Source organism: Balaenoptera ricei, chromosome 8 (genome assembly GCF_028023285.1).
Source record: "Balaenoptera ricei isolate mBalRic1 chromosome 8, mBalRic1.hap2, whole genome shotgun sequence".
NCBI lineage: Eukaryota > Metazoa > Chordata > Mammalia > Artiodactyla > Balaenopteridae > Balaenoptera > Balaenoptera ricei.
The window spans coordinates 60,187,042-60,199,577 of record NC_082646.1 but is presented as its reverse complement, the minus strand read 5'-3'; the positions used below and the strand labels follow the sequence as shown (position 1 = coordinate 60,199,577).

General features: G+C 49.9%; 1 protein-coding gene across 1 annotated transcript; it reads right to left on the bottom strand.

The window, feature by feature from the left end:
* Nucleotides 1-2,765: 2,765 nt before the first annotated feature.
* Nucleotides 2,766-3,731, bottom strand: LOC132370157 (olfactory receptor 2AT4-like). The gene is given in 1 exon segment (XM_059929905.1): nt 2,766-3,731. A coding segment is annotated over 1 exon segment (966 nt).
* Between the last annotated feature and the right edge of the window lie 8,805 nt (nt 3,732-12,536).

The window sequence follows — 12,536 nt, the reverse complement described above, 5'->3', positions numbered from 1 at the left end:
GCTTAAACAATGCTACACAAGAGCCTGGAACAGGTAGGAACTCGAAGTGTGCTAGTGTTTCCAATGTTTCTGCCACCATTAGCCTTGCTTTCCCATGGGAAGGCTTTGGCCAAGATGACATGAATCCACCTCTGAGCACACAGATCTGCCAGGATATGTGGTCCAAGGTCCAGCAGCCCACATACACACAGCCAACCTGGATCCTGGACGTCTGCCTCTTGTGCACACACAACCAGTCTTCCTGACCCCTGGTCCTGGTTCTACCTGCCCCCCACATCCTTGCCCTGTCTCCCTACTCTGGTCTTTGCTGAGCTTTGGCACTTCACCCTTAGCTCACTCACCTTCCAAGCCCTGTCTACCTTGGTGACTCTTGTGTCCCCTTTGTGTCTTCCAACCCGGCCAGGCAGAGAAGAGCCAGGTAGGTGCTGGGCTGTGGCTCATTAACCCCCTAACCCCTCCTTTTAGTCAGGCCTTCGGGGGTCCTCTCCCTTTGGGGCTCCTTTGAGGCACTGAGTCCCCACCCCCCAGTCACCCAGGATCAACTTCTTGGTCCCTCCTAGAGCACGTGTTGGGAGGGGACTTGCCTCTGGGATTTGCTGATAATGAGAACAACATTGTTAAGAGCCCTCATGGGTTCCAGAACTTTACAACCAACGGGGCAGCTTTTATTGACATTATTCCATCTGGTCCTCAGAACAGTCAGGGGAGACAGGCAGCCCAAGAAGAGGAAACTGAGGTCCAGAGAAGTGAAATGACTTACTGATGCTTATACTAATGTTTAGTATCAGAGCTGCAAGGCAGACCCAGGGCTTCATTTCCAGGCCTGTGCTCTGCATATGGGTAAGGGCATAGGGTCTGAAGAGACAAGTCCTGGGTATGAATACCAGTTCTAATATATTTTAGCTATGTCACCTTAGGCATGTTACTTAACCTCTCTCAGTCTGAGTTTCTCCATCTGTAAAATGGAACATAACAATATTACCCATCTCATAGAGTTTTTGAGAGGATTTAGGACATAGTGAAACATGATTTTTTGAAACTGACTCCAAGGGTTTGGTTTGTATTATCTAGCAATAGCCAGAGGAGAGGCTGCCTGCATCTATTCTATTTCCCAGGGGACTAGTGATGTTCATCTCCTGCAGGAGAAGATACAACTTTCATGGGCTCTCGGAGTCTCTAGATGCCAAACAGCTGGCTTCACCAGGTACTACTGTCAACAGCTGGCATCTGAGCTTAGACTGCTTAGTACCCAGTAGTTGGTTTTTTCTGCTTATAAAGTTACTCTCTTGCTCCCTTTCCCCCCAGAAGGAAAGCAACAAGGGTCAGGGCCATCATGCCTCTATCTTAGGGTATATATGTGTGAGTTGTTAGCAGCCAACACTCAGCTGCCAGCGGGAAGACCACTAACTGTGTCTACTATAGTCTATCCCTTGAACCTCTCGGATTCATTCACTTTTCACAAGTTCACTCCATTTGGACATAGGGTTTCCAGGATTCTGATTAGTCACAGTTTCAAGGGAAATTTCTAAGAGAAGGATTAGTTGGATTAACGACTGCCCTCGCTGCTGCAGTCAGTCCCAACGCTGCAGGTGACACTTCATCATCCCTCTCCTCTGCCACCCATTCTAGATTCCCTTCCCCTTTCCCTTCACATTCAGTCATTTCAGTGGGTCTAGATGGATTCCCTCCTAGCATGACCCAGACCCTCATCCCTGACAGTTCTGAGCCCCTGTTTACTCTGCCTCATCAAGCTATAGTTGCTTTAATTGTCCACTAAGAGTTAAAGTTGGCAGAAACCAGAAATGCTCACTTGCCTGAGTGCTGACCTCCCAGCCCCCATTATGTAAGAGTGGTTTTACCTCCTCCTGAAGATCACGGTCAATTGCCCTTCTAAATATGGTAACTCCTTTTTCTGACTGCTGGTCTGCTTTCACAGTGGGCTTAAAATGACCAAGCAGAAGCTGTAGCTTTAAATTTAGTGAGATTTACTGTGTCTCCTGGTGAATCCGGACTGCTTAATCCACAGAGGCCAGAATCGTCAGGACTGGAAGTACAAATTCCCTCAAATAGGTCACTGTGGGTAATGGTGGATGGAGCCACTCTAACTTCCACCCACTGGTTCTTGGCAGGAAGCATCACTTTTTAATGGGCATCCAAGCTGAAAATGGATCCATCCCATTGGATGGGAACATGGACCCTATTACCGCTCCCTGATTGGAGCAGCTAGTGGTTTTCTTATGCAATCATTTCCAGCCTCCCACCCACCTATATTGCTGATACATGAGTATTTGCTAACAAACAAGTGATACCAATGCCAAAAATATAAAAACTTACAGGAGAAAATGTTTACATTGAATCAAATGCTAACTTCTTGGCTCCCACAGCCCCCTTTGCTTCTCTCTGTCCTAGTACCTTATATTATTTCTCTGGGTCTGACTCCCCAGTTAAACTATGGATACCTTGAGGGCAGCAACTATGACTGGCTTATTTCTGTCTCTAGCAGTCCTAGTAAAGATTTTAAATATAAATGATTGGATGATCAAATTTTATTCATCACATTACTGACTGATGAAAACTGTGAAAACCAATTATTCTATAGCACCAGTGGGAAGACTTCTTGATCCAGTATTTGAGGACCAGGTTTTAGCTGTCTGCTCAACTGAATGAAGTCAATTTGGGTTGCTGTAATTCATTTAAAAATATTTATTGTGTTTATTCTGTGCTGGGCACTGTCATTGGTGCCCAGGGAGCTGAACTATTTGCATCTAAGGATTAAGGGTCCCAGAATTCCCTGGGCCCTGGGGACATGCCATTTTGGTGATGGCTGCTTTGACATCCTTGTTCCTCAGCATGTTGATGAGAGCGTTGAGGACAGGTGCGAGAATAGCATGCACCACGTTGCCCATGATGTGGAAGTCGAGGGGTAGGTCAGCCCTGTAGGCCACGTAGGCTATGGCAATGGATGAGTAGTAGGTGCCAACCAGGAGGTGGGAGCTGCAGGTGGAGAAGGCTTTCAAGCATCCTTCTCAGGAGCTGATGCGAAGCACTGAGGCCAGGATGTGGGCATAAGAGAGAAGCACCAGGAGAAGGGGCAGGAAGGACACCACCATGGCGATGCAGAAGCCCATGAAGGTCTGGGGTGTGACGTCAGAGCAGGAGGCCTGGACCACAGCCAAGTGGTCACAGAAGCAGTGGCAGATGTGAACAGTGTTGTCAAAAGCCATGTGGAAGGTCTGCACCACTGCTGGGATGGGCAGAAGGAGGGCAGTGAGCCAGGCACTGGCTGCCAGTGCAGCATTGGTCTGTGGGGTCATGAGGACAGGGTAGTGCAGTGGGTGGCAGATAGCCACATAGCGGTCACAGGCCATGACCACGAGGATGAAGGCTTCAGAGCAGTTAAGGCCATGGAATAGGTACATCTGCAGGAAGCAAGCAGAGAAGCTGAGGAAGTGGTCCCCAAGCAAGAATAGGGACAGCATCTTGGGGACAGTGGTTGTAGTGGAGAGGATGTCCAGGGCTGAGAGGCTGATCAGGAAGAAGTACAGGGGTTTGTGGAGGCTGGGCTCTGCCACCACAGACACCAGGATCAGCTCATTTCCCACCAGGATGAGCAGAGAGATTAAGAGGAAAATCAAGAAGACAAGGAGGAAGAAGGATTCAAGCAGAGAGGGGATGCCCACCAGGTAGAAGACAGGTGAGGAGTCCTTTGATCCATTACAGGTGGCTTCCATAGTGGGTCAGGGCTGGTTATTTGCAGACAGACACTGGAAACATCAGTACATATCTGGAAACCAGAACAACCAGGGGAACATTAACTAGAACATGCATCTTTTTGTTTCCAACATGGATCTCAATCCTAACTGTTTCTTTGTGCCTGGAATTTCATTGCACAACTAAGATGCTCAGGATAATGAGTTGTCTATTGAGCAATGGTTAAAAAGCTGGTCCTGTGTCGGGGGCAAGAGGGGTGAACATAAACCCCTGAAGGGCTGTCAAGGGACAGGTACAACACTTACAAAGAACTGGGGCCAGTATTAGCAGCTCCAGGGACCCAGAGAGCCCCACATATGGAATAAGTTTCTTACAATTAGAACTATCCCATAAGGCAAAACACTGGCTTGAGAATGAGTGAATTCCTTATAACTAGAGGTATGCAAAGCTGGGGTCTTTTGAGCTGAAATGGTGCGCAGGAGGTTTAATATTTAAATAGGAGCTAGATTAAAAACCCTTAAGCAACCTTCTGACCCTAGATCCATTGGTTCTTTAAAAAAAAAAAAAAGTAACATAAATGAACTACATCAATCAGATTGTGGAGGATTCCCTTTCTATGATATCTTATTGATAGGAAGAGCTGCTTCCCCTAAGGGCTGCTACAGAATGCAGTCTGCTTCAGCCAAGAGCAGCTCCCCTTTCTGTGCAGCTGCTGCTGGGACTCTGTCTGTCTCAGTCTAACCTGGGTCCTTGTATCCTGTCTATTTGTCATATCCAGAGACCAGTCATCCTGATTTGCCCAGAACCGCCTGGTTTTAGCACTGCAAGTCCCATCCCAGGAGATCCCTTAGTCCCCGGCAAACTGAGATGTCAGTCACCTTGCGAGGGCAGAGGCATTGTATATGCCTTTGGTAGAAGGAGTGATTTCCCGAAAGGAATCCAAGTGGAAGATAGATTCTCCCCCTGTTGGGAAAAAAACAAACTCTAGGGCACTTCCTGGGTCACTCCATGGTCTTTCCCCCTCCTGGCTGCTGCAGCTCAGCCGGTGTCACTGTTAAGCCACTTCATGCCCACTGCTCTGGGCCCCAGTTCAGAGGGCACCACAGAGAACTGGAAAGTCTCAGAACCAGTGCCAGGAGAGAAGAGCAAGCACCCTTCAGGGAGTAACTCCGCTCCCAGGAGGCTGCTGAAGGTTACTGCGCGTGCACGGCAGCCCAAGGCCCCCGAAGTGAGACTTCCCAGCCCCCAGCACTGAGCTGAGGGAAGTGTTGACTCGCCCTTCACCTTGACTAAGTGATCCAGGGTCAGGTTATGTTGATGTTCAGATCACAGCCTCCCTGCCCCAGGGACCCCTGGAGCAGATCCACTTGGTTTTCCAGGACCACCTCCAGCTTCTCCCTCTTCTAACAAACCCTTCTCACGCCACAGAATACGTAAGCGTGGAAATGGCCTGCAGATAATTGAGTCCCTGACCCTTTCTTTCACAGATGAAAAGTCAGGCTGGGGAATTCCCTGGTGGTCCAGTGGTTAGGACTCTGCGCTTCCATTTCAGGGGGCGCGGGTTCAATCCCTGGTTGAGGAACTAAGATCCCGAAAGCTGGGAGGCCAAAAAAAAAAAAAGACAAGTCAGGCCGGGGTGGGGATGGGGAGCAGCCCCCAGGTCAACAGCTGGTCTGTACCAGACTTGGTCCTGGAAACCAGGCCTCAGGCTCTGGTCTTGGACTCTTTCCACCAAGCCAGGCCACCTGGAGGATTTGGAAGCTCTGGTTTCCACCTGGGGAAAAAATAGGCCAAAAGTTTTATTTTCCTCTCTCCATTTCTTAGGCTGATGTCAGAGACAGTTATGGATTTCTGTTTGGTTCTGAGGGCGTTTTCAAACAGTTTCAGATGGTCTGGTTACTAAATAGAGGCGCTACATGGCTAGAAAAAAAATGCTCTTTTCAAGAAATGACTTAAGGAAGAGGTGGATTGGGCACATCTGCGTGGAAAAAAGTCATGACAATCAGGTCCCGTGTCCTGAGCAGAACGGTTGTATACCTGGTGCCTGGTAGTTGTGGCACATATACACAATGGAATATTACTCAGCCATAAAAAGAAACAAAATTGAATTATTTGTAGTGAGGTGGATGGACCTAGAATCTGTCATACAGAGTGAAGTAAGTCAGAAAGAGAAAAACAAATACCGTACGCTAACACATATATATGGAATCTAAAAAAAAAAAAAAAAAAAAAATGGTTCTGAAGAACCTAAGGGCAGGACAGGAATAAAGACGCAGACCTACTAGAGAATGGACTTGAGGACACGGGGAGGGGGAAGGGTAAGCTGGGACGAAGTGAGAGAGTGGCAAAAAACAAAAAACAAAAAAACCCTACAACTACAGTTTCAGTAGTTGTGGCTCACGGGTTCTAGAGTGCAGGCACCAGGCACCTGGTACCTGGCTCATAATAAACCCTCAACAAATATTTTTTAAATAAATGAATTAATTAATGAAAGGGTTAACCTGAGTTAAACTGAACTTTTTCCCATAATGGACTAGTCAGCAGGGATTTTTCTTTTCTTTTCTTTTCTTTTAACATCTAAATTGATAGAATGCACATTTCCGGGGAAGCTGCTGCAATTCTGAGATGCTGTTCCCTCCGCTGGCTGGGCCCATGTAAGCAGGTTTTGCAAGGTCTGCGGGGCAATCACAGAACATCAGAGCCAGAAGGGTCCTTAAAAGCAAGCAACGTAGTCCAATCCCCACAGCCCTCCTCCCATTTTTCAAATAAAATAACTCAGAGAAGGGAGTGACTTGCTCAATCAAGGTCACACAAGGAGCTGGAAGTCAGACTCCGGGCTCCCTGCCAGGTCTCCCAAGGGTCCACCACGGGAGAGGCGCTGAAGCGTCCCTGTCTGGCAGCCCACATCATTCTTGTATCCCTCACCAGCCTGAGGATTCCTTGGGGCTGGAGACTGACCCTGACTCCTTTCCTATAAAGCCAGGATCTCAGTGTGGCCCAGCGCCTGGCTTCTTCGTGTTTCCACAGAGCTGTCCTGACCACCTCAGGGCTTTCCCTCCAGCATTGCTGCGGAATCAGACACTTCATCCTGTGGAAAGCTTCGGTCCTGCTCCCCTATTGTTGCTGATAGGCAGGAGGAGGCTCAGAGAGGGGCTATGCCTGGCCAAAGTCACACAGCCAGTGAATCAGCAGCCAGCCTGCAATGCTATAAATTGGGGCAGAACGATTTTAGCCCATCTCCCTTCTCGTAGGGCCCCTCTCATAGTGGGGTGATGGTCCCTAATTGCCTGTCCCCTTAAACTGTGCCCTTCCAGAACCCTGTCCCTCCTTGGGCTCTGACAGGCTCTGGGCACTTCCTTTGCAGCCTTCATGCCTACATAAGAGGGGGCTCAGCTCACCTGCAACCCAGGCCACTCCAGCTGCCCCTTCCTCTCCCCAAGCCAGCGCTGCCTCAGTGGGGAGGACACGTTGGGGCTGAGACTGGTTCCATTAAAACCCCAGGCCCTCCTGTCCCTAACCTGCTGGATCCTCTCCCCTGAGGTCCCTTTCTAACAGGGCCCTGTGTAATGCTTTTCTGAGGACTCCCAAGTGGCTGGTTAGCAGCTACCACTGGGCTTGGCTGATATTAGAACAACAAGATTAATAGTCCTCACTGGGGCACAGAACTCTGTGGTCTATGGAGGTTTTCCCACCTACTGAGCAACAGTTCACAGCCCGACGTGACAGGTGAGGAACCCAAGGCTCAGAGGTGAAAGGAATTGCCCAGGTCACACAGCAGGCCGAGGGCCAGGCAGGATGGAGGTCTCAGATTTGCTAACTCTCAGTCTAGCCTCTGAGCCAACCAACCACACAAATGAGACGAAGTTTGTGAAAAATCTCTATATAACTGTAAAGTGCTGTGCTGTTAGCCAGGGGATGGGGGTGTGGGGACCCTTCAAGTGTTTTGAAGCTAGAGGAACAGGTGTGACAAAGCAGAGAGCCACTCAGGTTCCCAAATCTTCACTCTCTCTCACTCGCTTGCCCTCTCTTACTCTCACTGTTTCTTAGATGCCTTATAACTCCAAGTCCAACCTCCTCCAGGGAGCCTTCCGTGACTTATCTTCCTCCAGCTCCCAGGGCTCTTGCTCTCCTCTGGATTAACCAGGCTGACTGCCTATGCCATCCACTTTAAAGATTAGGAGGGGACTTCCCTGGTGGCGCAATGGTTAAGAATCTGCCTGCCAAGGCAGGGGACATGGGTTCAAGCCCTTGTCCGGGAGGATCCCACATGCCACAGAGCAACTAAGCCCGTGTGCCACAACTACTGAGCCTGCGCTCTAGAACCTGCGAGCCACAACTACTGAGCCTGTGTGCCACAACTACTGAAGCCCACGTGCCTAGAACCCTTGCTCCTCAACAAGAGAAGCCACTACAATGAGAAGCCAGCGAACCGCAATGAAGAGTCGCCCCTGCTCGCCGCAACTAGAGAAAGCCGGTGCGCAGCAATGAAGACCCAACACAGCCAAAAATAAATATAAAATAATAAATGAATTAAAAAAAAATAAAGATTAGGAGAACTGAGGTTCATCATTCATTCCACATTGAATGAAGCTGGCTTCGTGCTGGGTGCCTGAACACAGTGAACTGACAGTCTAGTGGAGGTAGCCTATGGAAAAAATTGACCACCAATCATATCCAGTGTGATCTGTACTACTATAGAGTTAAAGGGCTCAGAGGAGGGAACAAAGTAGGTTTGCATGATGGAAGACAACTTTCAGGTGGGTTGTGAATTATAAGCAGATGAGGAGAGCTCTTCAGGCCAATAAGGCAGGGACAAAGTGAGGAAAGGGTGGAAAAGTAGATGTGTTAGAGGGGCAGATAGAAGTGTGTTTGGGATGCAGTATAGAGGGAGAGACTGGGAGTCTCAAAAGATGAGGTCTGCAGGGGCCAGAACCAGAAGGGTCTCGAATTCCAGGCCAAGGAATACGAAGCCAGCACGAGGACATTGGAGAACTAGGGGCAGCCTTCAGGCAGGGGGTTAACAGATGCTTGTTTCAGAAAGATCACACCCACTGCCACGTGGAGAAGGGATTCAAGCGGGAGAGGCTAGAGGCAGGGAGGCCAGCCAGGGAGATGGGTGGTGAGGAGAGAAAGAGGGTGAAGGAACAATGATAATGATGACAGAAGCTGCTGCCCTTTAGTGAGTGCTTACTTGTACCAATGACTGTGCCCTGGTGGTCACATACTTGGTTTCAGTTCTTCTGATCAGTGGTTTTTATTACCCTGGTTTTTATTATCCAATTGTCTTCAAGGCCCACACTTCTTAACTATCAAGAATCAGATAGATCTTCAAGAGGCAGCATTGTCAGAATTTGATAACGGCATATGGAAGAGTGCGAGACGATGCTGGGCGTTCTGGCTTGGGTGATGAGGCAGGTGGCGGTGATGTTGGCTGAGCTGCAGCACGTGGCGGTGGGCAATGGGCAGTGTAGGTGAGAAGACTTTGCAGGGAGATGATGAGTTTGGTTTTGGACATGTTGCATTAGAAGGACCCATGGGATATCCAAGTGGGGATGACCAGCAGGTATTGGAGGGTTTAAGTCTGGAGCTCAAGAGAGAGAGCTGAGTTGCTGACAAAGACTTGGGAGGGCTATGCTTTATGGAGCTAGGGAGAGAGTGTAGAGTGAGGACAGAATATTGGAGGAAACCAACATGAGACTGAGGCAGAACAAGAAACGTCTGCAAAAGATGCTGGGAAAAAAATGGCCAGAGAGAGTGAAGCAAAGCCAGGAGAGTATGATATCACAGAGGCACTCCAAAGGGCACATGTGGCCAGCAGCAGTAAAAGCTGCTGTTGGGATTGGAAGGATGAGAAGTGAAGAGTGTCCAGGAGATCCAGCAAGGAGGAGGTCAGTGGGGACCTCAGGGTGAACAGGTCCAGTGGAACGATAGGAGTAGAAGTTTGGTGGTGTGGACATTTGGGGGGTAAGTAGGGAGAGTGGGTAACATTTTCAAGATGTGTGGCTGTGAAGAGACGTGGATGGTTGGAGGGCAATGAGGGATCAGGGAGGATTTTGTTATATTTTTAAATTGGAAATATTTGAGCAGATGTCCCACCATTTGTTGGTAGGAGTTGGCCAGCAGAGAGGGAGAGGAGGAAGGGATGGTCAAAGAGGAGGAGAAGTGGATCTTCTGAGCCCAGGGTCTGGACTACTAGTAGGTGAGAAGGAGGTTTAAAAGAGAGAGAGAGAGAGAAAGGCAAGATTGCAGATTTAGTGGTACAGGGGTAGGGGGGCAACTTTCACTTAAGACAAGAGTGGCGGGAGAATTTCATGAAGAGGCTGAGACTGCAGGGGAGTTTGTTCTCCATCGAATGGGTCTGAGAGGGCATATAGTGGATATGTGCTCAGATCCTGGTGCCAGACCAGTTTGGGTTCAAGCCTGGCTGGGAGCTCTCTGAGACTCTGTTTCCGCTTCTGTAGAATGGGGGTTTGTTTACTGAGTGCAAGCTCTGTGCTAGTGCGGCGCAGGTTGAGAAGAGGTGAAGGGTGCCAGCAGGTGTCAGAAGCGTCTTCTACCCAGGTTACACAGCCCTGTCCCTCTCTCCTGGGACCGTGGGGAGGCCCATAACATTCCCAGTCCAGGTCTCACCCACCTGAGAAAGTGGGGAGGTCCAGAAATGTCTCTAGGAGGCGTCCATGTATCTCAGGAACATTTTCGAGCTCAGAACAGAAGACAGCCTGGCCCTCTAAGTTCCACCTGAGTGCAGGCGAGCTGCCTAAGCCGCTCTGCCCTGGAAAGTCGTCAGTGACGCTCTGTCTCTCTCCGTCTCACCCCTGCTGCTCCTCACCTTCCCTGGTGTCAGGCTCCCACACATGCGAGAGGCTGGAAAAGGAAGGTGCCAGGGAGGAAAGGGAAGTTATAAATACGTCCAGGGAGAGACGGGGCTGCCTCCCGGTGTGGGCAGGAGGCTCCTGGAGCTCTGGGGAGGAGAGTCCAGAATCAGGGACCACGACGGGGGCCTCCAGCATGGAGGGGGCCTCCTCATCGCTGTCACCATCCTTCCTGCCACCAGGAGGCAGTGTGGCATCAGCTTTGGGGGCCAAACGCACTTGGGTTCAAATCCCAGCCCCTCCATTTGGGCAATGACGTCACTTCTCTCTGCCTTTGTCTCCCCTTTGTGAATCGGGGTAATAGTACCAGCAATACTGGCTGGAATGAAGGTTTAGTGAGACACGCCAGGTGAGAGTTCTTTGCAAACTGTGAAGTGCTGTGAAGAAGTTTTCTATACCATCACCGCCATAGCCACTGAGAAGTTACCCCAGGATGTCTTCCCCTCTGAGGTTTTTCAGCCTGGAAAGCTGGGAGCAGAGGACCTGGCTGAGGAAAGTTCCCTGGGGTATGAGCAGTCTGTTGAATACTCGCTGATGAAGGCCATGTAGAGAACTAGGATATTATCCTGACCACAGCCATGTTCTTTCGGGAGCACAGTCAAAGGTGCTATACTCAGTGCTCAACTCTGCATAAAACCTCATGGCTTAGTGACTGATGGACAGATGACTGAGTCCTCAAACTAGTCCTTTGGGACAGTTAAGTGCCAAGGTTAGGGACATGAGCTCTGGGACCAGATAGTCTAGGTTAAAAACTGGTCTGCCAGGCTTCCCTGGTGGCGCAGTGGTTGAGAGTCTGCCTGCCGATGCAGGGGACATGGGTTCGAGCCCTGGTCTGGGAAGATCCCACATGCCACGGAGCAGCTGGGCCCGTGGGCCACAATTGCTGAGCCTGCGGGTCTGGAGCCTGTGCTCCACGACAAGGGGGGCCGCGGTGGTGGGAGGCCCACGCACCACGATGGGGAGTGGCCCCCGCTTGCCACAACTAGAAGAAAGCCCTCACACAGAAACGAAGACCCAACACAGCCATAAAAAATTAAAAAATAAAAAAAATAAAAATTAAAAAAAAAAAACTGGTCTGCCTTTTACCTGCTGTGTAACCTTGGGCAAGTCTCCTAACCTCTCTGTGCCACCATTTTCTCCCCAGGTGAGGGGACTTGTGGTCACGTCCGGTGTACCTGTGCAGTGCTGGGCCGGCCTCCTATGGTGAGGGGGCTCATGGTATCGGCCACGTCAGAGCTCTACGTGCACTGCTTTCACAGCCCCCTCCGGGAGGGGACTTGTGGTCAGTGGTCACGTCTGGGGTACATCTGCACTGCTGTCACAGCGTCCTCTGAGGGGGGGACTTATGGTGAGCAGTCAGGTCTTAAGTACAAGTGCACTGCTGTCACAGCCTCGTCAGGTGAGGGGGCTGTAGTATCTGTCACGTCAGAGGTACACGTGAAATGCTGTGAAAGCTTCCTCAGGTGCGGGGAAGTGCAGCGATGGTTCATGTCTCACCACATGCCTCTGGCCTGTGGAGCTGTGACATCACTGCATGTGTATCGCAGACCTGACCACTCACTGCACAACACTAACCTGTGCAGGGTAGGACATGTAAGGTTATCATAGGTAGTTGGGAACATTGACTAAGTTGATACAAGTAAAGTACTTTGAACAGTGCTTGGCCTGTAATGAATGTCAGTCATAATTATTGCATTCATTTTATAGTCAAGGACACTGAGGCTTAGAAAAATGAAGTAACTGTCCAGCGCCACATAGTTCGTCGTTTGCTGAACTCGGGCCCAAGGGACTCCAAAGAGTGGATTGGTTTGCTTATGCTGAACTGCCTTCCCTTGTGGCTATTTCTAGAAGATAGTTGATATTTCTCACTCAAGAGACAGGAGTCTCCAACCTAAGGACCCTTAGGAGGAGATTCTGTGGCCCTCTAGGCTCCCGGTCTGGGCTCACCTCTGA